This window comes from Lissotriton helveticus, chromosome 11 (genome assembly GCF_964261635.1).
Source record: "Lissotriton helveticus chromosome 11, aLisHel1.1, whole genome shotgun sequence".
In the NCBI taxonomy this organism is placed as follows: domain Eukaryota; kingdom Metazoa; phylum Chordata; class Amphibia; order Caudata; family Salamandridae; genus Lissotriton; species Lissotriton helveticus.
The window spans coordinates 535,193,259-535,218,317 of NC_136072.1; the positions used below are offsets into that span (position 1 = coordinate 535,193,259).

General features: G+C 45.2%; 1 protein-coding gene across 2 annotated transcripts in view; it reads right to left on the reverse strand.

Moving 5' to 3' along the window:
• AP3M2 (adaptor related protein complex 3 subunit mu 2) overlaps positions 1–18,407 on the reverse strand; it is a 48,878-nt gene extending 30,471 nt beyond the window's left edge. For both annotated transcript variants that reach the window (XR_013602408.1, XM_078666231.1), the window contains exons 1-2: positions 18,272–18,407; positions 10,460–10,779 (exon numbers count right to left, since the gene is read on the reverse strand). Coding sequence is in view for 1 of the 2 variants with exons in the window: in XM_078666231.1 (XP_078522357.1) it covers positions 10,460–10,732 (273 nt within the window). In the remaining variant the exon portion in view is untranslated. The remainder of the gene's footprint in view (positions 1–10,459; positions 10,780–18,271) is intronic.
• Between the last annotated feature and the right edge of the window lie 6,652 nt (positions 18,408–25,059).

The following is a 25,059-nucleotide window of genomic DNA, read 5'->3' on the forward strand; positions in this document are numbered from 1 at the left end:
AGCTACGCAGAGACAAGATAAATCAAGGTCTTTTATGAAAGGCGAAGTCACCGCACCACGCGGCGCATGATGTGCGCCGCGTGAGAGAGTACAAGTTTCGAGGATGGCCATTCATACTCAGACTTTCGCAAACAGAGAGGACCAGACCTTTCTCTGTTCCACATGCTGGATGCAGTAAGGAAAACAAGTCTTGCTTATGTGTGGGGAGAAACCTGAAATATGCCAGGAGCAAGAGATTTCTTGATGAAGATGAAGCATGTTTTCATGCCAATATGTGGATGACAGACGACATTCTCCATCCATTTTGGGCTTAGTACTGGCATTTCTTCCATAGCACACTTTTTTCAAAATAGCGCTGGAGAGACGCTAGGTGGCATGTCGGGCGCCATCAACAATAGCGATGACATGTTCCTTAACATGTTGTTTCAGGGGCCTAAAACACAGAAGCAAATCAATATAAAGTGCCAATATCTATGTCATGTTGATTTGTATGGCGCACTGAAAACCTGCGAGGCTATCCAGGCACTTGTGTAGGTGTGTGGTTCCAAGCTGCTTATATAAAAAAAGGTCTGCAGTTTCTTGTGGAACTCAAAAAGTGAGGAGTTTCTGATGTGTTGAAGGAGGTTGTTCCATGTGTTGAGTGCGATGTAGGAGAATGAGTGACCTCCAGTTTTGCTTTTGCGGATGCTGGGAATGTGTGTGAGTGAGATTGAGACAGAGCGTAGGTGTCTGGTGGGTTGATGAAAGTGTATGCGGCTGTTCAGGTATTCTGGTCCTGTGTTGTGTAGGGCTTTGTATATGTGTGTGAGAAGTTTGAATTGGCTGCACTTGTAAATGGGGAACCAGTGGAGCTTCCTGAGGTCCGGTGTGATGTTGGTGCGGCATGGGAGGTCGAGTATGAGTCTTGCAGCAGTGTTTTGGATGGTCTGGAGTCTGTGTGGGAGTTGTTTGGAGATTCCGGCATACAGAGTGTTACCGCAGTCCAGCCTGCTGGTGATAAGTGCTTGCTTAATAACCCGTCTGGAGTTCCGAGGCAGCCATTTGAAGATCTTTTGCAGCATGCGTAGGGTGTGGAAAAAGGGGTTCACACTGCCTTCACTTGAGCCGTCATGTCATCTAGAATGACTATTAGATTTCTTGCGTGCTCTGGGGGTGTGGGTGCTGGTCCTAGCTCAGACGGCTACCAGATGGAATCCCATGAGGAGTCTTGTTGCTGAAGACCAGTCTTTCCATCTTGTCAGAGTTGAGCTTCAGGCAGTTGGTTCGCATCCAGTCTGCTACTATAGTCATGCAGTTGGTGAAGTTGGTTCTGGTGGTGTTTGTCTGGTCTGTCAGGGAAATGATGAGTTGGGTGTCATCGGCGTAGGAGATGATGGTGATGTCTTGGGATATATGTAGTAGGCAATTCTTGTAAGAAATAGATATCCCAAGATCAAGCTACATCGAAACTTCAAAATCACATACCATGCAAGTTATAGGCTCGAAAAGCACCATGATTACAGATTCTTGATGGAATTAGATGGTCTCCATGAACTCTTCAAGTAGTAACGAAAAATGAAACTTGGTCCCAAAGCAGTCTGTTTCCAGCTGAATCCCTAGCCACCAGTGATGTATTTCAGTGGTGCCAACCAAGTTAAAACACCTTTTGACCCTCTTTAAGAATCCCACGTGTTAAAAGATCAGCCAAAGGTCACTAACTGCACTAATATCCAAAGGTGTAGCACCTCTGAAACCACAGGTCAACATGTGAATGTCAGTTTACAGCAGATGATCTTAACCTGCCGTCCAAGGACTCCTGTAGACTGCAGGCATGTACTCTAGGTGTCCGTGGCGGTTTGGAAATTTTAATTATATTAGCAGATTAATGAAGTATATATAAATAAAGAAGCAAAATTTAACATTTCAAAATTTAAAAACGTTCTGTAAATAGGAAAGAATATAAAATTGGAGGCTAAAATGACGGTGTTGTAAGCTTAATCCGTAGCAGCAGTGTAATTACACTAAACATAATACAGTATGGGCGATCAGTGGCCTCAAATGAAGTGCTGCCAAAAAGAGAGCATGCATTAAGATGAATGACAAAGCGATGTGACAGTCAAGCATATCGCTTTGTCTCTTAGAACTAAGAACCAAATTTAGAAACGCTCCAACCTTCCAATTAAAATGAAAAATTCGATTTTTCTATATTTGTGAATCAAATAAAATATTTCACCATTTGTGGGTTTGTTGAATGTATACTTGCTTCTGCATTTTTGTATATTGAGTGTCAAATCATAGGAATTGCTGAGGGCGGATTCCTCCGCTTACAGTAATAACCCAGTGGAGGTGTGCCAAGAATCAAGTAATGACTCAGTGTGGGCCACAGAGGTCAAGAACCACTTTTTTACAGTATAGATTGATATCCTACGTAGAGGTTAAGGATCTAGCCCCAAGTTCTAGTTTTGACATTTGAGGGATGTAACGTGCATTTGATTGCAGCATCTTGTCCAATACGCTCTTTCAATGCCTGATGGTCATACAATTTGCACGCGTGGAGATGGGGTGGAATTACCTTTTGTGAAATAACCATGCATGTCCTGGCACACTCAAATTGGCTCAAAGTGCGAGAGCCCCTTAAATTCTCCCAGCCTGTCACTCGAAGGTGCTCCAACTACACAATATGCATTTGCCTGTAGACTAATGCTTGCTGGTCTATAGACAGAAGCAGCCTCCTGCTCCCCTCCTTTCTGTCTCCTACAAGAAAGACCAACCTGCTTCCTCTGCACACAGAGTTTGATTCACAAAATGAATGGCTCTGGAAGATACTCAAAGGAAAAACATGTCAGCATCAGAAACTGATATGTGAAACAGGAGACCTAGGTCTTCACAGTAATGAATAAAACAAGAGCTAGCAACAGATAGAAAAAGCAACACAGTGAGAAAGAACGGCATGAATAGAGACAAAGCAGGCGCAGAAGGGAGAAGTAGTGCTAAAAAGAGGGGTGATCAGGTTAACACAAAGAGTTGGTATACAAAAGAGTGATAGAAAAAGGGACAGGGGAAAAAAATGGGAGTACAGGGGGTGGGTGAAAGAGAAAACCTGGAAAGAGTGAGAAGGAAATATATGGACATGGTGGCAAAGGGCAAAAGTGGGATACAGGCGAGAGCAAAATAGAGCGAGTGAGGAAGACGGAAAAGAGGGAAACCGAGTTAAAAAGGTCAAAGGCCTTATCCCTAGTGAAAGACGGGTAAGAAACAAAACCGATACAAACTAACAAAACAGCCCACCATGAGAACTTCCCCCATTGATTATCAAATATCCAGCCTTAAACAACAAGGCACTGACCAGGCTCTTAAAATCGATGAACAATCCATTAACAGATAAAACCAAGAAACGCAGGTAAAGATAAAACACGCGATGAGCGTTGACTGGTGGAAGTCGATCAGTGGCTGTTGACCGCAAAGGTTTATGGCTAGGACTGGGTAGTCAGTGGCTATATTCACCGACAGGCAGTGCCTTCAACAAGTGTCATTTGGGAAGTATAGCATAATAGAACCTAATCTGTAAACATTCCTGATGAAGTGGTTATACAGCCCATCGAGCAAGAAACTACATTTCCCACGATTCCAGGCGTCGCCTGAAGAAGCTTTTCAGCCAGCCATGTGCCAAAGGTGGACTCTACTGCATCTTGGCAATAATGGCAGTTGACTCCCATGTTACAGGATATTGATGTGTGTCCCACAACCAGTGTTTAAAACACAGTGTACAGGCTTACCTTTCAAACGGTTGTGATTAAAAGAATGTGCTAATGACCATTAAGACTCCTGCAGGGCAGATCATCCACCTTGTAGAGTTGTTTACACAAAAGTGTTACTTGCTGGTGCCAGCTACCTTGTCATCCAAAGCAATACTTAGACTGTTTGTGTGTTATTGTGGAACTTCCAACCGCACCCTTATGCTTTGCAGAATATAAATTGGGACTGAAATATGCTTCCCAGCTATGATGAATTTTGGGCTTAAACACGCTTCGTTGTGTTGCATCAGAAGAGCTCATGAACTTGGAGGCTGCTCCTCGTTTTCCACCTCTAAGCACCCAAGACTGTTCCATCTCTGGTCCCTTCTCCTATCTTTAGTAGAAGATGCACTATTCCCCTCGCGGGTTGCTATAAGGTCAAACCTAGCAAATATTTTGGTCTTGCGTGAATTACTGTTGGAGTACAGCTGCATTCTTATTTTGGGTATAATCGCAAATGTCTTCAGGAAAGTAAGAAAACAAAAAGGGGCTGGTGGAAAGCGTCAACCTGCAAACGGATTTTGTACTCCAAATTTGAAATGAAATTAAGTATAAGTCTGATAACACATTATTGGTACAACTAATATAATTTCAAGCCATTTTTATTGGATTAGTGTTAATGTAAAGCTTTTTTCAATTGTGAAGGAAATATCATTAGTATGGATTGGGTACGTATGTGAAAGGCACACGACTTATGTGACACATCGGCGATGGTATTTTCTGCATTACTATGGACTTACCATGCTTGTCACGTATTTCATCATCTGCAGCATAATGTGCATTTTTCGACAAAAAAATAGTTTGATTCTCAAAGAGACCAAAAGTTATTAAGAATGTGTGACACTCATGGTGCTGCACAGTGCCAAACATTTTGCAGAGGTAACTGGTCACATTTGAGTTGCTAATTGCTGTGTTTAGGGATTAAACCATTGCCAAGACAGCATTGTGTGTTAAAAAGACAAAATAGCGACATAATACTGCCAGAGAACGTGTCGCCTTATGGCCCAAAATTGCTTTTTCTTGACACATAATTTACTGAACCCTGATGCATAATTTGGTCCTCGATTGCCACATAATTCCAGTGACCATAAATATGATCATGCTGATCAAAACCAATTGGTCTCATTCCCTTACTTTTATCACCATCTCTTCCTTCACTGATCTCCCAATCTACTTTTCAGGCTAATTTCTGTTTTTCCCAGAGTCCTTTTCTTTGTTGATTTTCTATGTTGATGGTGATCAGGTGACCTCCCTTGCTGAATCTTTAGGCATCTTGACTGTACCATATTCTGATACAAGTGTTAACTTTGTTTTTTGTTGTGAAGCATCTGTTCGCCTACGGGAGCTTCTACCCTCAGGCCCCTCTGCTGAGCTCTAGCCATAACAGTACTAGAGCAACCCTTTAAGAAATGCTGCTTCTTTCCTGAGCGTAGTACATGCTTGCAGGGCACAAGTCCTAAACAAGCATTGGAAATGCAATAGGTCTCGCATTAGAAAAGTTGGAGCTATTGGTCTTGTAAATGACAAATTTTTGATTTATGTTTTGTTTTTGAAAATAGCTAAATTAATAGCTTTGTCATTTACAATGCCAATAGTTATAACTTTCGCAAATGTGATACCTATACCATTTGTAATGCAATATGTGTTGTATTTACGTGACTTACATGTATTGATATTACAAATGAAAATGGCTTTTAATTTTTTTTAATAATTAATACTTAAATAAAAGGTATTGTAATTTATAATGGTAATAGCTTAAACTTTTGTAAATAACTTTTGTGAAGATTATGTTCAGTGTATTTTATTGTGACGAAAATCCAAGAACAGAAGTGAAATATTAACATGTTTGTTACATTTGCAATAAAGCTTGAAACATTGAGAGAACATATTTGAACCAGTTGTTGTTGAATGGTTGCACAGATTGATGCTCTGGTGGCGCTGAGTGATGTTGTGATGGCGAACGAGTGATGCTGTGGCGTTTAGTGATGCTGTGGTAGAGCATAGTGATGTTGTGGTGCCCCTGAGTGATGCTGTGGTGGTGGTGGAGTGATGCTGTATGCTATGCTATGTTTTGTTTTGCTATCCTATGTTTTGTTTTGCTATGCTACGTTTTGCTATCCTATGCTTTGATTTTTTATGCTATGCTATGCTGTGTTTTGTTATGCTATGCTATGTTATGCTATGATGCTATGTTTTGTTATGATAAGCTATGTTTTGTTGTGTTTTATTATGCTATGCTTTGTTTTGCTATGCTATGTTTTGGTATGCCATGCTATGTTTTGTTGTGTTTGGTATGCTTTGCTATGTTTTGCTATGCTATTATATGTTTTGTTTTGCTATGCTGTTTTGTTGTGTTTTGTAAAGCTATGCTATGTTTTGTTGTGTTTTGCTATGTTTTGTTATGCTATGTATTTTTTAATGCTATGTTTTGTTATGTTATGCTGCTTTGTTATACTATGCTATGTTTTGTTTTGCTATCCTATGCTTTGTTTTGCTATGCTACGTTTTGCTATCCTATGCTTTGATTTTTTATGCTATGCTGTGTTTTGTTATGATAAGCTATGTTTTGTTGTGTTTGGTATGCTTTGCTATGTTTTGCTATGCTATGTTTTGGTATGCTTTGCTATGTTTTGCTATGCTATTATATGTTTTGTTTTGCTATGCTGTTTTGTTGTGTTTTGTAAAGCTATGCTATGTTTTGTTGTGTTTTGCTATGTTTTGTTATGCTATGCTTTGTTTTGTTTTGTTTTGCTATGCTTTGTCATATTATGTTATGCTTTGTTTTGTTATGCTATGTTTTGTTATGCTATGCTATGTTTTGTTGTGTTTAGTTATGCTATGGTATGCTTTGTTGTGTTTTGCTATGCTGTTTTGTTTTGTTATGCTACGCTTTGTTTTGCTATCCTATGCTGTTTTGTTATGCTTTTGCTATGTTTTGCTATCCTATGCTTTTTTTTGTTATGCTATGCTGTGCTGTGTTGTGTTATGCTATGTATTGTTATGCTATGCTGGTGAAGGTGTGAGGGTGTGTGTGAGGGTGAGTGAGTGAGGGTGAGAGTGTGTGAGGGTGAGGGGGTGTGAGGGGGTGAGGGGGAGTGAGGGTGTGTGAGTGTGAGGGTGTGTGAGGGTGTGTGAGGGTGAGGTGGTGTGAGGGTGAGGTGGTGTGAGGGTGAGGTGGTGTGAGGGTGAGGGGGTGAGGGGGTGAGGGGGTGAGGGGGTGAGGGGGTGAGGGGGTGTATGGGTGAGTGAGGGGGGAGGGGGGGAGAAAGAAAACAGAACTATCTCTCCGGAACCAAATCATTTTTACGAGACCAGACATAAGTAGCAAACATTTCGAAGCCCTCCCGCTCGTAGTTTGAATCATGAAATGAACATAGGGGCCAAAGTGAAAAGATAGAACAATAACACGTCCGTACTTGTGATTGAAGTTAAGGGACATGGACCCACGCTTCCCCCATTTAAACCCAAGGAACGGACGTTTTCAAAGATGGAACAACACGTCCTTGGACCCCCACTAACAAAAGGAAGATATAAACGCGGCACGAATAAACAGGCCAGCGAAGTTCCCATACCTTAACAACATCGCGATATCATCAAAAAGCCGATCCATCGCCGAGCAGTGATGCGTGGAAAACAGCAAACCCGGAAATACCTGGCGTGTATTAGAGCTGTTTTTTTATTATTATTATATATATACTTCCCGCGTTCGGCCCTGATCCAATCAGGGAGCAGGGCAGGATAGAGACTGCGGTAGGGAGAATCAAAATCCGAAATGGAACTAGGAGTCATCAGACCGGGTGCCTGATATCTCCGACAACTGGCGGCTCGGGCATTCAGACCCCTCCTGCCCCAGTTGTCAGCATTTGTCACATTTGTGCACTTTGCTGAGGATGAAAGTGTGCTGGTATCAAGTGACCCACAGTTTATACAGAGAGCAGTTGAAGAGGGACATTTATCTACTGAGCTAATTTTCGGACATATTGTGGGATCTACAGGTTTACACACACATCAGTATGTTCATTAACTGAAGAAGTTACTGTTTTGATAATGGCCAATAATATGAAGGTTTGGATACAGGTCTCCCCAGTCAGCGTGTCGACCATTGAGCTATTTCAGAGCGAGTATAGCGGATGTGCTGAGATACTAATGGAAATTGATACAATGATTGTTCCCGAATGAGTTATTAACAAAAATATTGTCACCATTATAGTAATTATTAGTATGAATTTTGCGGGAACGTCAATGAGATAAACGCGGAGAAAGCAAGGTGAAAGCAGCGGCAAAAATCAAGGAGAAGGCACTCAAATAATGAGAAAAGGCGAGGAGACACGGCCGGCCAGCCGTGAAACTGAAAGCACGGCCGGCCGGCCGTGAAAAAGCCTTTGATGCAGCAGGGGGTAATTAGGGGAGGAGAATGGCTGGGCTGAGGCAGAGCGCCAAGCCTTTGATGCAGCAGGGGGCAGAACGGGAAGAGCTGCTGGCTGCACTAAGCTGACGATTTGATGCTGTGCACGCGCATTTTAACTAATTGCGCTTGCGCATTGAGTTAAAAGTGCACATGCACTTCATCAAATCGCCAGTGAATCGCCAGTGTAGGTAAGGTCTGTTTAAGCCCCCATAGTCTCGCTCTGCTCAATGCGCATGCGCATTGACAGGCGAGACCTAAAAAAGAAGTGGGGGGACTAACCTAGTTAGGCAGTATGCAAGTGACATCACAGCGTACGACATCACGGCACATGACATCACGGCGCACGACATCACGGCGCACGACATCACGGCGTACGACATCACGGCGCACGACATCACGGCGCACGACATCACACATGGTATCACAGAACTTGACATCATAGAAAGAGGCATCACAATCCACGACTTTACAGGAAGTGGCATCACAAGAAGTGACATCAGATCTAAAGTCCTCACATATATGTTTAGCAGGTCTATCATGTGTACGTTTGAGCACATTGTGAAGATAGTAGCACAGTGACCTATGGAAGATGATATGTGACCTCTACACCCTGCAATCCCCCAGTTTCATGTAACCCATCCTGTACATTCACTTACAAACGTATATAATGTATTGTACATGTAATATGCATGTGGTGTAAAGCAATCTGACACCCTGCATTGGGGAGAGTAGGGCTATACAAGAAAAAATAGTGGGACTCAAATTATTTCACGCCTCCAAAGGGGAAGTAAGCTCTATATAAATGCAATTTGTTTTGTGTAACTACTGGCAAAGACCAACACATCTGACATTCTTACAGTGAATGCACACCTCCCAAACAGGGACTGAACAAAGTGAAAAGCTGCCTCTCTTAAGTATGTGTGAAGTGCTATCAAGGTGTGAGCCTTTGTTTCCCCTCCATTTTATTTGCATCTGGTGTTAGGATCCTGACTGCTCCCAGCCAAGAGACTCAAACAAAAGGAGGCCTGATGACTCCTCCATTCGGCTGTGTTATGGGCCCAGCAGGAGTCTTGAATAAGAACGCCCTGTTCCCGCCTGCTCGTTGTTGCTGATGGAAAGCAGTCAACGTGCAGGCACTGCTGAAAGTGTCCCGGTGTTTGGAAATTACACCAGGATGAGTTTAGCACATTATTGTGATGGCCCAAATTCTTGGCAGGGTTGACGGCGTTCACCCTGTGATAAAAGTGGATGAACGCCGTCCACCCACGTGTACCCCCAACTCGTGCCCTGCATGCTTGTCTGAGCGACAGTACTTGCTTGCTACACATAGATGTTCACCTCATGCACACTCATTCTCATTGTCCCCTATTTGGTGCCACATAACCGTCCATGAAACACACCTGGTGTACAAGTTATAAAGGTTTATATTTAAATAGATTTGGAGTCAGTCAACAGTTTACTTTCTCGTAACTTCTGTTCCCCAGACTGGCCTTTCACAAATCCTCGTTTAGCAAGCGTGAAAGCCAGGATATGGAGACAAGAGAGAGGCATCTGGGAAACTTTCCAGAATCCCCAAAACAATTTCTTACTCTCACCTGAAGAAAGACAATTTTGAAACACGTGTTCAGAGGTACACAGCACTGACTGCACCAACAATGGTGAAAACTAAAGATGTTTACTAAAGTAAGTGTTACCATGCACTGCATTTACCGTAATGTATCCGAGAGTACGGAGTGCTTGGATGCGAGGTAGTGTGCTACCTTCTCGCTTTGTTGGAAAACTGTAACACATGCCTGACCAAAAACAATAACTAATAAATATCTGCAATAAAAAAATCACGCCTGGCATGTTACATGCGATAAATGAAACCGGAGACTGATGCAGCCTCATGCACGATGCCATGCTGTTTTGACAAATAAATATAGACTTACCAAAAAATCTGGACAAAACAACCTTAAGCATAGCCAGCTTTCACAGCATTTGCATATTTTGTGAATATAAAACATAATAAAAGGCATAATTGTGTTCTAATTCATAATTGTACTGCAACAAATAAAACAGTAGCCAGAAGCCCTAGCAGGTATAAAAAGATAGCAAGGTAGAACAAAGACCAGGTAAAGCAGTGTATCCCCTCGTATCTAGTGTCAATTCCACAAATGCCTCCCCTTACCAACTACTCATGAGTGTCCCACTCTAGCTCTTGTCTCTATCCGTTTGCCTTATGCTGAATCCAACTGTCTACCCCACTCCACCCGATAGCCACAATTTGTAAGCTCACTTGGAATGTGTCCACCACACGGTGCAGAAATTCGATGGCAAACAGAGGAGGCACTTCGGTCTGGATCACGGCCACAAAGAAGATCTTGTGCCGGTAGACACTCAACAGGTAATGATGGGGGGTGGGAATCACAGGAGGTACATTCTCGGCCTCAGAAGCCCGCTCCTGAGCCTCGAAGAAGTAATCGCAGACAGAGCGGCTGACCACGCTCTTCCAGTGTTTCTCCAGGAAGATGTCCCCCGAAGCATTGATGAGGAAGAGGCTGTGAATCATGGTTGGGCCACAAATGACTCCAGTGCGAGATGCCTTCGGTCTCAATCCTAAGGGAACAAAGTGATTCAGGTCACGTGAGACAGTCTATAGTAGTTGCACTGGTGACAAAGGAGACATTCCATTGGAAGCATTACAGTGCACGGACCACAGTAGCAAACAGTGTTTTGGGACACAAAGGAACATCACTAGTCTTTTCAAACAACATCTTGCCGCTCCCTGATCCTCACCCCAAACCCACCAAGCTTCTTTACCCTAACCACTTTCTCCATCTCAGACACCTACCTATATGTACTTTGTACTTCTCTTAACTTTGTGCGGCATGCTACTGCTTTGTAGTTAGGTTCAGTCTATGCTAAATCCATAAATACACAGTTGACTGAGAAAGAGTCTTTGGTAGAGAGGAGCGTGTAATGTTTGTTGGTGTGGATTAGTACTACTGAGATGGTTAAGTGAGGTCACAGATGCATAGTGGAGCACTGCATTCAGGAGAAGAGACTCCACATGCTTAATAGAAGGATGATAGTTGCATGAGGTAACCACTTGCTATAAGATAGAAATTCCTCTTTTTCCAATAATACGAGTTTGTAACTGGAATACTAGGAGGCTTGAGACTTTGCTCACTCTTTCAAACTCTAGCCCTTACTATTCCTCAGAGTTAACAATAGCAGTGTTTGCTGTTACAAGGCATGTTAATGGTGTCAGGAGCTAGAGAACCCAATTGTTGGTATAAAGCACACAACCACATGTGCTATTTTTTTACTGTTCAAATGTAAGAAAAAAACAGAATACCCACACCCAAGAGATTGAATAAGAATAATCTAAACTCTAGGACTTTGTGTGTTTGCAAATAAATTGTTTAAGTGTACTGTTGTAATCTCCACTGTTGAAAACAACATTTGGAGTGCCCATTTTACACAGCCTGCATTTTATGGCCTGGTCCAAGAGATGTTTAGATTCTTTCTCTCAGACTGAGTTAAGAACATTCCTGCCTTTAAGATATTGACCCCACCCACCCATCTGTGGAATTCCACAGGAGTTTATCTTGAGTCTCTGAATCGGTCAGAAGTGTCCATGTTTACATTTATATGGGTGATACGAAGATTCTCTTTTGGCTGGATGGCACATATCTGTCATCACACTCACATTCCAACAATGTGTGATGGAGAGCCAGGATTCATGGGAAGCAATTGGTTCATTGTTATGGTGTGGATTGACAGCATAGCTGTCGCTAGACAATTATGTGAGAATCACCAGGAGAGGGGCATTGGCTCCGCCCAGGTGTTGGGAGCCAGGAGTACATGTTTTGATAAAGCAGGAGTTGTGAGCTTCCACAAAAAAAGGACTGCCCTCCATGCAGTTGTGATCATTTTGTTTAGTTAACCAGCTGCCCGAGGTTTAACTTTCTGGGGCACACGCAAAACAGTGTAATGCTATTGAAGTGTCTTAAATAACGGGACAATTTATGGTGGTTTTCTCTGGCAGCAGCACAGATGGGAGGAGGGCAGTCATTAACCTACATGAATTTTTAGGTCTGTCTCAACAATTCATTCAAAAGATCTATTGGCATTGCCAATGCTTCTCAGAGGTGGGGGAGGCCCTGTAAGCTTGAGTCAGGATTGAGCCAGATGCCTGGCTCTAGCTCAATTCGGGGTCCTCTTGGATCCTTGAACCCAAACAAGCTCAGCTTACATTTAGCTTCTGTCTGCCAACCATGCTGCAACCTCATGCATCAAGAATTAAAGCCAAAGGAGTGACCTTTGATGTCAAACAAAGGAGAGAAAGAGATGCTTAGACGCTAGGAGCTGACATTCACAATGTGAAACAAGAAACTATGGGCTCAATCGTAGCTTTGCTGCTTGACCCAATTATGTGATCCTAGGGAAATATTTTATTTCACCAAACCCTCTATTTCTTCATTAATCGTACATGCGAGAACCTTCAAATAGGCGAGTATAGGATGTGCGCTGTACAGAACCTACTTGTCTTTTGATTTAATAACCTCAGGACCGGAGGAAGATCCTTCTCCTCCCTCACTGACCCAATTCAGGATTGATCGCAAGACCTTTCTCTTCGACTGGACCTCAGCCCCCAGTAGGACCTACAGCCCCCCCAGCACCTGAGACGCTAGCAGGTGAGTAGTCACGTGTAGGAGAGTAGGGTCTGCAATCCTATGATCACCCAGATTTTTTCTTTTTGCTGCACTGGTTTACGACTTTCCCTGGCTGTGGGCCTGCTAATCAGACCCACAGCCTAGCTGTTCTCTCTATCCAAATTGTACTCAGGTACTGAATTGGCACTGGGCCCTCTCCAAGTCCCTGTACCCAGGGCTGAGGTGTACCCAGAAGTCTCCCAGGGGCTGAAGCATGTATTATGCCACCCCTGGGCTGACTAACTAAACTGACACAACTGGCTGCACGACAGCTGGGGCAAGGTGGTGTACTCACCCTTTGCTTTAGATATAGTATACCTATATCTAACCCTAACATGGACACACAGATCTCCTATCAGTCACTCCTATGGCAGGCCTTAACAATCCTGAAGGCAGAGTGCTTGGAATCGTGTGAGATGGTGCTCTGGCCTGAGCTGAGCCTGTCTGCGGCTTTCGGGATCTATCCCTTAGCCGTTTCCATGATATCGCATACCATATACTCTTAAGTGCATTATAATCCTCGCGGTTATATGCCAACTCTGGTATCGCTTTATCAAAACATGTCGAGTAAGGTGTCATACGAATTGGAATACTAACCCCTCGCCAATTCTGGCGACGGGGTTAGCATTCCACCCTTCTAGAGGGACACGACATGTATGTAACCTGTAACCCCGGTTAAAGTCAGACAGAGCCTTAGCATCCACAAAATGGATGCTGCCACCGAGACACAAGTCTGCCCTCCTGCTGCTGGGAGTCCTCCCAGAGCAGGAGGCAAGGACAAAGGGTTTCCTGCCAGGGGCGGTGCCAGCACCGTCCCAGACAGGGTTTTGTGTATTCCAGGTAGGCAGGGCTACAGAGGAAGGTGACTGCAAGTGGCACCCCGGTGCTCACTGTGCATAGGCCGGCTGAAACCAGTTCCAGGGGCACTCCAGCCCCTGGCCTGGGGAAAGCCCGCCAAAGGAGAGGGGTGTAACCACCCCCCTCCTGGTCCCACCCATAGGGCAGGACTTAGTCGCGTGCCAGCCCCCTTTTCCCAGATAAAGGTAGGAGCAGGCCCCCTTCCAAATTAGATCATCTTTGGAATCAAGACACGACTTTCTGCGAAAGGACTTCAAGATTTCTTCTTCAAGATTCTCCCTTGTGACTAAGGAGTAGTCACCCTGCATCCGCAGGCACCATCCTAAGAACACTGCGGTCTGCTGTAAGTCCTTCCTCCGGAATCCGACTGCCCAGCTCGACAAGACCCGGCTTCCCTGGCACCTCCGACCTCTACTCACCTCTACTGCCAAGCTGAGAACCGTGAGTGCGACGAGACCTCAAGGGACCGACTATTGCCAAGACTGCACGACTTCTTCACAGCAAGCCCGCCGAGTAATCTCCTGGCGAGTGCTTTGGGGTCCGAGAAGCCCCAACCCTGAGCAGCTCCAGCACCGAAGAGCAGCCCCCCAGCATCTCCACGATCGGCGTGGGGCCCTTCTGCTTTTTGCTGCTCACCGCGTTGTTTGGCTACTAGCCCGCTGGCTTGTGGCCTTCTGAACGACGCCCGACGACATCACTGCTGCTGGTCTGGTTGCTCCAGACTGGCTCTTGCTCCCTTCCAGAAGAGGAGCACCCCGGACCCTCCTGGTCCACTCAAGACGCCATTTTGAGTCACCGCGTGGGCTTGAATTAGCCAAGGCTTTGTTGCCCAATCCTGGGTTCTTCGACGCCGACAGCTTCATCCATCGTGGGACAGCTCGCCCCTCCATCCTGGTCGCCGACAACACCTCCTGGTCCGTGAGATCTGCAGAGCCCAGCGTCGCCCACTCACCTAGCCGAGGTGACTACCATCCGGTGCCCTCCTGGTGCCACTTGACTACTGGCTAGTAGTCACGAACTTGGTCCCCTCTGCTTTCAGGTGTCATCCATCTTCAAGATCCAGGCTTGGATCAACTCGAACTCTCTTCACTGGTCGCCTGCCAGCATCTTTCTTCCAGGCTCCTGGTTCGTCTACGAGGATTCCCGACGTCTTTTGAGACCTATGCAGCTGCAGCCCCTGGGCTAGGTAACTTCGGCATTTTGGTGCCCCAGCATAGCTTCACTATCCAAGGGTCAGGATCCACTGTCGTTTTCTCCCTACCAGGTCGGGTTCGCCCGTGAACACTAACTTTAACTTTACTAGCTATCATAGACTTTGTCCCGCATCCCGCGTGAGAGTGCACACTCTGCACCCGAGTCCCCTGGGCCTCCTAGAAGTAATCTAACGATTCTATAGTCAAGTCCTAGCGATTCCAAAGCCTATTAGTACTGTACTTACCTGCTAGTAATTTCGCATTCCACTTTCAGAGTATATGGTTTTTCGTGCCCCTCGGGCATTTGTGTATACTGTGCTAACTTAAGTATTTTTATAAGAGTTTTGTTGTGTGCTTAGCTCCCTGTCTCATAAAGAGCCAGGGTAGTCTTGTTATAAATAAATATACTGTTTATTTTCATAACAACTTGTGTGGTGTCCTTTCACTGGGTGTTCAAGGGGTAATGTGATGGTAAAACAGCTGGCTTAACACGCCCTCTAGAGTCTTAGCCTTAGACTGCTCGTATCCATGCTACTAGGATAGCTGGTCTATAAGGTTGACTTACAACCAATCATCAATAAGGGTTGTTTGGACTGATATATAGTGATCACTAGAATAGTGAACACTGCACATCAGGCCAACTTCTCACATCACGCTTAACAAATACTGATTGATTGATAATGTTACTCCATCTATAATAAGAATCTAAGCCATATAGGGTACATATGACAGCTGACGTACCTCTAAGTTCACTACTGACACAGTCAGGGTGTTGGCAAATTTTGTTTCTAAATTAATTTTTCAAAACTATCACTAATAAATACTTCTCAACGCAGTGAGAGGTATTCATTAGTGATACTAAGGTGAAATGCATGCTGAAGAAATAGACATTTTGGAATTTTGAAGCGATCATGTCATATTTATTACATTGTTTTTGTCATGACTGACATGCCTAATACTTAAGGGGTCAGCTTGTGCACTGGCTTTTTGAGGCAAGCCAGACCCTTTGTTTGGCTCTCCCTGTCGTCCACCTTTTATCTATATCCCTGATAAGACAGAAGTGTTGATGGACAGCACAGCATTTGGGGTTCCACGTTAGGGAAACAGGAACAGGTTTCATTTTGGACCACAGGAAACTCATTAAATAATGTAGGCTTTAAGATGGATGGAGATGGGAATTTGTACCTGGAACGTATTCCTGGTAATGTCAACTCACACAGCTTTGGTAAATGATCTCACTGCTTTAATCTCTCTGTAAGAATTCCAGCCGGCCTTCCATTAAAGGGTCAGAACTAGACTACTCCAATTGCCCACACAAGGGACTTTCTTTAGGTAATTCAGGACAGTGCTGCAGGAGTCTTCCAGTTCGAGTCACGCTTGCGGTACATTTAAAGGCACGTGTATTGTTCAATGTTCTACTAGTAGACATGGCCTACAACTTCTAAAGACCACACTGAACAAATTTACAGTCTGTGCAGTCAGCGTGGCTGCTTGGAAGAAGCCCGCTTTGAAGAACAGGAAGAAGGAGGAGGGTTATCCTTTTTCTGTGGTTGATCCCACCATCTGCGACAGCCTTCCACTAAGTTAAGGCTTACCTGTACCCACCTGGGTTTCAAAAAGCTTTTGAAAACTGGGCTTCATGTTACAGTTGCTCATTTTCTGGCTTCACACAGCCGTGTGTGTTTTAAAAGGTGCCAGGACCTTCTTCTAAGAGCCCAGTCTTTTTCTGCTTTAAATAAAGCCCTGCTCTGTTTGGGTATTGCTTCTTTTACAGGTCATAACCAGTCTCTTGTTTAAGAGTTCAAAACATACTACCACTTTTTGGATAAATGTGGCTGTTTGATGTAGGAAAAGTCAAGGGCTCTTGGTCAATTCAGAGACAAAAACAAACCCTGCTGGATAGCAGGAATTACCACAGATACTACACATGATACCCCTCCCCTGGCTGCCACAGGGGACACACAAACCCTGCTGGATCGCAGGAATTACCACAGATACTACACGTGATACCCCTCCCCTGGCTGCCACAGGACACACACAAACCCTGCTGGATAGCAGGAATTACCACAGATACTACACGTGATACCCCTCCCCTGGCTGCCACAGGACACACACAAACCCTGCTGGATAGCAGGAATTACCACAGATACTACACGTGATACCCCTCCCCTGGCTGCCACAGGACACACACAAACCCTGCTGGATAGCAGGAATTACCACAGATACTACACGTGATACCCCTCCCCTGGCTGCCACAGGACACACACAAACCCTGCTGGATAGCAAGAATTACCACAGATACTACACGTGATACCCCTCCCCTGAGGGCTACAGGACACACACACAAAAGGCCCCACAGTGTGTGCCTTTGTTTCATGGACAGCCAGGGGACCTATGTTGAGGGTCTGGATACGAGGCGAGCCAAAAAAACTGTAGCAGTGACAGCTAGTGTGAGTGTCGTTGTAATACTTTTTAAAGTCACAATAGCCGTTAGAGTCTGTACTTTCAAGCTCGTGACTAATAGATTACTGGGCATGTTTACATTATGGAAGTGGTCGGTAAAGTTGTGTTTCTGTGTCGGGCCCTCACAAATGATGAAACCGTATGTTTTGTTCGTGGAGTACGCAACGAGAAAAATATTCCCGTTCTAGAGCCTCGTGCACCCCCCATCCCCTCCGAGCACCAGCTGCCATCCATCTGAGCCCCCACCGGCCTCCAGCCTCACACAGCTGTACTGAAGAAGGGGGTGTCTTCCACTTCCATTGAAGCCAAAGCTGCGCAGAACAAAACCCTCTGCCGAGATCGGACCTGAAGTAAATAAACACAAAACGTCGGTGTTCAGCAGGAGGAAGACGAGGTCCCGGATCGGTATCCAGTATTGTAAACTATTCAATAAAATACCCGGCCCCTTCCCCGATGGAGCCAGGAACCTGCAAAGTTCCTGTGTGATGCACTCGGTGCTGCAGAGTTGACATGTGTCCCCCGCACCCGCGAAAAAGAATGAACCAGGATGGAAATCGTGTCCCAGAGCACCGATCACGCCTCCATTCGTCGGCTAACCCCGGCCGGATCTACTTCTCCCTGCAGCCTGCATCTGCTTCCAGCTCTCCATACCTTCTGCCTCCGCCCCCCGTTACTCTCCCTCCAGCCCCAGCATCACTCGAACCCCTACACCGCTCTCCATTCACTCCTCGCCATCCTTGCCTCCATCACGACCGCCCTCCCTTTCTCTCGATAACCCCTCCACCCTGCCTGTCCACGTGCGTCACCCCCACCAACACCCCCCGCCCCCCAGTCGTCTCCGGGCCCCCCTCTGGGCTCTGACAGCAGAGTCTGTACCTGAGCAGCTTGGCAGGGCCTTCCTCTGCAGCAGCCTCTTCCTCTGATGGGCTCCCGCGTCACCCTCCTCTTCCTCTCAGTCACCAGCCTCGTCAGCTGATCACCCTCCCTCCTCCTGCCTCCGCTCATGCCTGCTCCGCCGCCTCCTTCCTTCGTTTCTGTTTCTCCATTATCTCCGCTGACCCCACCGATCGTCCCCGTTCAGCTGAGCCGCCGAGGCCCCGCCCCTCAGCAGCCCACCCTTCTCTCGTCCTTTGACCTCTGTGCGCCATCATCAGCCTCGAGAAGAGGAACATTGCTTTCTGACAAAAGCATATATTTGTTGTGTTTTAATATAGCGCCAATTCGGCCCGAGAGCATTGGAGCGTGACCTCTAGATTTTGCTACACAAGGTCAGAATCATGTGTTTTTTAGGCACCTTATGGTAAAGTCCGCGCTATATAAAAACGCATAAAATAAATAAAAAATCTAAGTAATTTGCCCAGAATAACAGAATGTTGAGCCAACGCCTGGCCTGGTTTCCAAGTTTAGGAATTGGAAGCTCTGGGTATTAGGAAATCTCCGTCCCATTTCCTTAAAAAAAAAACACATCATCAACGATCCCCCCTGCTTCCATGTTCTCTGTCCGTGTAATCAGTGTCACTTGGATAACATACATATACCAGTGCGCCGGGCCTTTTTAACATCCTCACTCGATCACAAATTTAAGAGGGTGCCACTATGGACAATGCAACCATCCGCGCAACCATACGCCCCAGTGTGCACAGTATGGCCGGGGTAATACCCTTTCTATATGACCGGTATGCGTGCTAAAAGTTACCTATCTCAGTCAACCAGAGCGGTTGCTCAAATGGGTGTAATTTCTTATATTTTATATATTTTCCCCATCGTCTTCATTGCTTCATTTTGCTTGTGAGAATGTGTCACTCATAGTTGTTGAAATGTCACTCATAATTACAGTGACATTGTAAAAATGTCACACATAAGCAATCTGAAACCTTGGCAGCTATGACTTTAAGTGGGATGCAAAAAGTCAGGGGTCTCTAAAAGGGGCATGACCTATGATAATGTAATGAATGTCATGGCGTCCCAGGATGCTTGTTTCTGGTCCTGGGAAGACCTGGCTTGGCAGTTTGGGCTGGCCTGTTCCCATGAGGCACAGGGTCAAGACTGATTTGCATATGGCTGGGTCTGAACTGGGGTGGCGAAGTGAGCTAAAGAACGATGATGGATTCAACCCAGATCTGTGACTGGGAGTGAGTGTCTATAAAGTTTCAGTGCTCTGTCCATCATCCTTGTGTTTGCTTTGCTCGCCCTAAGTTGGCAGGGTATGCCCAGACATGGGTCCCTTGCTCAATTTGACACTGCAATTAAGTTAGCCTGGCTGATGAGGGTTGTTACTCTATAACCAGTCCCAGGATGCTTATTTCCAGGCCAAAAAAAGACCTGGCTTGGCAGTTTGGGCTGGACTGTTCCCATGAGGCACAGGGTCAAGACTGAATTGCATATGGCTGGGTTTGAACTGGGGTGACAAAGTGAGCTAAAGAACATGCAGGCAGGGTCAGCTTTAGCATTACCATTGATGGCGCCCCCCTATGTCCTTCTACTCCAAGGATCCCCTCACTGCCCCACGGTTCACCTGGAGGCCTGGTAAGTAACGTTACTGCAGCCTCTCCTGCGCGCTGTTACTCTCTCATTCAACAAAATTACACGCGCCTGCTACCATCAACCAGGGCTCTAGCCAGGCTCAGGCGGCGGATCAGTACACTAATTACACGCGTCTGATAACATCAACCAGGGCTGCAGCTGGACCTCAAGCGGGGGAACACGCGCCTGCTAACATCAAACAGGCCTGCATCTGGGCCTCAAGCGGGGGAACACGCAAATGAGCGTGTCTGCGGGGACAATTACTGCAGCCCACTCACAAAGAAGTGTACAATCATACACTGAGGCCTATTCTGATACACTGGTACAGTATTTAACACAGCTAGGCAATTAGTATATACTTTACCATCAGCCGTAACCATGTATAGTACGGACCCTCTAAACGAGCATTCAAGTACTACAGATTAAAGTGTTATATCAAATCCAATAACGAGAGTGACGTTCTCAACGTTTTTATAAACACCATCAACTCAGGATGAGTTTTGTTAGCCTCTGAACAAATTAACTGGCGGCGCACACCGATTTAAAGGAATACAGTGCACTCAGATATAATTTCTACATACAGACACATATCTCAGAAACATACATAAACACTGATTTGCATAATCATAGAGTCACACACGCAAAGAAAGATGGAATACATTTACATGAGGGCACATCATAACACACTCAACCACACAACTTCACAAGGGAATTCCCTTTATCTAATTACACAACATAAATAAACAGATGTTCCAAGAGCTATAACAAGGCCTTCCAATGATTCACTCTTCTGCAATGACCTGCAGTATGGACTTATTTTTAACTTCACTTCCTTTCAGTCAGGAGACCGTAATTCCCAGCATGTATTACTCAGGAAGATATCAGCACTGGAAACCCATACTGGTGCAGAGTGCGCAGACTGCTGCCCTACACGGAAATGGGGCGGTTTACAGGTGGGCTGGGGAAGAGTCAGAAAACAAACAAAGATACCAATGGCAGTCAACGCAGTATTCCCTTAATGTTCATCATTGCGCAACTTCTACATTCCAAAAGACCAAAATGCACGTCAGGGCATCTGTTTTTTAAGTTGCCACTCTGATCTGTTGCGTATGCTGGAAATTGTAGCGCAGAATAATTACCACTATACATACAGTGTTCCCCTGTGTGAATGAGTACTGTATTTGGATCTGTGCTTGGTGGTTATTTGCTAATTGGCTCTGCCAGTGCCGTGGTCAGAATGACATATACAAACACTCTCATGCATTTCACACGTGCCATAAATTATAACAGGGGAATATCAAAGGACAGAAGACTTGTCCGAGCAGCAGTGTACTCAGCACTAGTCATGATATAAAAGCATGTGCTGTATACCTCAGCCACAGTTGCCTCACCTGCTCTAGTGGCAGTGCTGTGCTGTCTGCTATGATATTGTGGGTCTGGGGCGCCGCGCTCACCTATGGTCCAAAGCCGAGGGGCCAGTGGATGGAAACTGTAACCAGTGGCAGCTGCTGCCACTAAAACTTGGTGGGCAGCGCAGGACGTTGTAGGAGAGGAATAATAAGAAAAAAACTTTCCTGGAACTCCTGGACACCACCTCAATGCTCCTCTGCTCCAACTGCCTCAGATATGTGAACTGTTCCGTTTATAAGCTCCGAAAATCAGGCACTCGCACTTCACCTTGGTCTCCATGGATCGCAAGTGCCGAGCTAGGAGGTCTGTTTTGCAGTGCCGGGGAGGCTTTCATAATTTGCAGCGAGCTATCCAGAGCGCCCAAATGAAATGAAGTAATTGTTAGCATTCCACAAGGCACACTCCTTAGTAGGTGTTTAATATTTTTACTGTGCACCAAAACAGACAAGAGCTCTAATATGAACGGTTTCTGATTTGGTGAGCTTATTTTAAAATGACGCACGACGATGAGCGGGAAAGAATGTGTTTGGCACCTGTTAGGTCACCAGCATTCTTATAGTGCACTGTAAACACCCACAGAACAACCCCTGGAAGCACAACCAACTCCGGAAAGCCTGCTGCCTCCATGGCAAAAGTGCCCTGTATATACATTAAACGTACATTGTAAGTAGCATGATGAAGCTGGCCCCCTGTTGGGCGCATGCGGAGCGGGACAAGGCGAGCACATTGCTAGCTTGGTTAGCTAATCCGGCGCCTTGGGGCACGCCTATCATGGCGTTGAATTCATCATTGGGAACATCGGTCTATACCCAGAGAGGGATTAACGATTAGTTCTTAGAGTAATACGAGGGCTTATATAGGAGTCGGTTGGGGGCCACTGGTGAAGCCCTGGAAGACTTCTTGGCTGATATAACCTTGCCCCAGTTGGAAGATGAACAAGCGAAATCGTTGGGGCAAGACATTACTCTGGGGGAAAAACAGAGTGCCATTAAACACATGGCATGTAATAAAACACCAGGTACAGACGGTCTGTCCATTGAGTTTTATTCCACTTAGATTGATTTACTTGCTCCACAATTGGTGGCAGTTTATAAAGAGGCGCGGGCAGAGGGGAGGCTCCCAGCTTCCATGAGAGAGGCCATTGTTATCCCACTTCCGAAACCAGGAAGGGACCCATTAGACCAGTGGTTCCCAAACTTTATTGACCTGTAGCTCCTTTGACCTAATTGCCAGTTGGCCGTGACTCCCCCCTATTTTTGTACTGGTGGACGGGTGGGTAGGGATGTAAGCCCGACCGTGGGAGTACTTCCTGTTGTCTTCCTTAAATTAATTGGGATGCAATGAAGGTATTTAATCATATGTGTAACAAAATAAAAAGATAACAGTTGTATAAGGGGAAAAACAAACTTTTGTTTTATGTGCTGATACGTTTTCTCTCATTGAGAATGTAAATGCGTTGTGAACTCAGGCGTGGGAGGCTGTATTGAAGCCAGTGACCAAACTGATGTTTCAGTAATATTTGAATGCCTTCCCTTTTAGGGACCATCCGAGAGTTCTACTGGGTTTGGTCTAGAATAGATTAGAAAAATGATGATGGGCTGGTCTGTAATCGCACATTTGAAGATGTTTTTTAAACAAAATACACTTTCTTTTTATTTATTTGTAAATGCATATTCCCTATTGAATATATGGAATATGCATTTACAGTAGAAGTGTATTTTGTTTAAAAAACATCTTCAGATGTGCGTTTACAGACAGGGCCATCGTCATTTTTCTAATCTATTCTAGACCAAACCCAGTAGAACTCTCGGTTAATGTGGAGTTAAATTCCACCAAGTTAAGACGGAGCCACTCGGTGTTATCATTGCATACTGGAGGAAAAATGCACCCAACAGGCAAACACGCACGCCGAAATTAATTTAATACACCCCTGTCAACCCTCTCCCCCTGTCTGCCAGAACCCTGCCAACCCTCTCTGCCCTGCCACCCTCTCCCCATGCCGCCCTTTCTTGATAATATGGCCCTTATTCTTCCGCTTCCAGAAATTACGCCATTACTCCACTTTGCAAACTTAGATGAAATTTGCTGTAAAATTTTACCACTAAACTCACCTCTAATTGCAAAATGTACAGTGAAAGCACACAAACAACAGAATAAGAGCAACATGCACCCATTTTGTACACAAGGAACCATTTACTCCTGAAAAGAGTAGCGCAACAAAACACAAAAGTTGCAAGAAACAGCAGCTTGCATTTTGGCCAGTTGTGTTGTTGCCATGTACCAGGGCAAACTTTTTGCTGCAAACGTACTTACGCCTCGAGGCATAATGTCATCATTTAATTCATTTTAATTACCACGTGTAAAGCGAATTGTGTGAAATTATGCAAGATTACTCTGAATTAACGGAAATCTCTCACCGGCCTGTTTCAAACATTCATGAAAAATGTGCCATTAAGATTTTATGAAATAGCTCTAGCTACTAAACTTTCAAATCAGTATTTCTAGGCAGGTAAAATGTTTCGAACTCTGCTTATGTCCTACAAAACAACTTCGCAATGGATAGCATGGCTGCGCCTCAATTCAGAACGGATGGAAAACATATTTCATATAGTCATTCTGTTATAGATCGCTTTAGTTGTGCTTGCTGTAAAAAACACACACAAATAATAATGCACCCTTTACCTATACAACGAATCGATGAATCGTCACGAGAATCTCAGTATTATCTATGAAAATTGCATAACTGCAATTTGTGGGCCAAAATAATCGACATCCAAAGCGGATATAGACTGGATGAAATTAGCTTTGAAGCATTTTATATCAGATGAATGGCATTCTGCTGTGTTTCAAGCTTTTTGACCTTGTCTGTCTATTGTGATCTAGAAAATTGTTGCAGGGCTGTGCTGCGTGAGGCTCTCGGCCCATTTACCTATGCTAAAGCTCGAAAGAACAAAATCAATACATATTTAGTTGGTGCATTGGAGTTGATCTCCAAACAACCTACTTAGCGTGCTGATCACAACTCTGAAACAACATGTGGAGCGGCAACAACTTAGGAATCAGGAAAGTCAGGGTTTCTCCTTAATCAGATTTCTCTCTGAAGCCACCTATTATTTCTCGCAGGGACACCATATATCAAATGATCATGACAGCTGTACCCACCGCTTGATTGTGTCACTCCTCCGCGCCCGGGCTCAGCCTCTTCACAGCAGTAAAGCTTCCCTTAGAACTCAAAGGGTTTCAGCCCCCCCAGCTCCACCCCCCCCCTCCCAGTAGTGTGTGGCAGCCCGGGGATAATACTGCTTCCTGGGCACATACGCAGCCCCACCCGAGCACTTCACAGGTCTTTTAAAGACCATTTACATGTTAATGAGACCTCGCTGTTGTTTCACCCCTTCTAAGAGCCCCTGCAGCTCCACTCTGCATGTTGCTTAAAGATCAGCAGCGCTGCTACTGCAATTTCCCACATCGTGCCGCGGCGCCCCTGGCAACTCATAACGGCGCACCTGGGTGCAGTGGCGCACAGTTTGGGAACCACGGCATTAGACAGATCGTCGTATCGCCCGTTATCTATGCTGACATCTGACTATAAGATTTTAAGCAGAATTCTGGCGACTCGGCTCCTGTCCCACATGGTACAACTGGTCCACTATGCCCAGGCGGGCTTCATCCCGACCCGGAATACGGCCGTTAATGTGCAACGCTCTTCGCATACTAGACGCAGATCATGG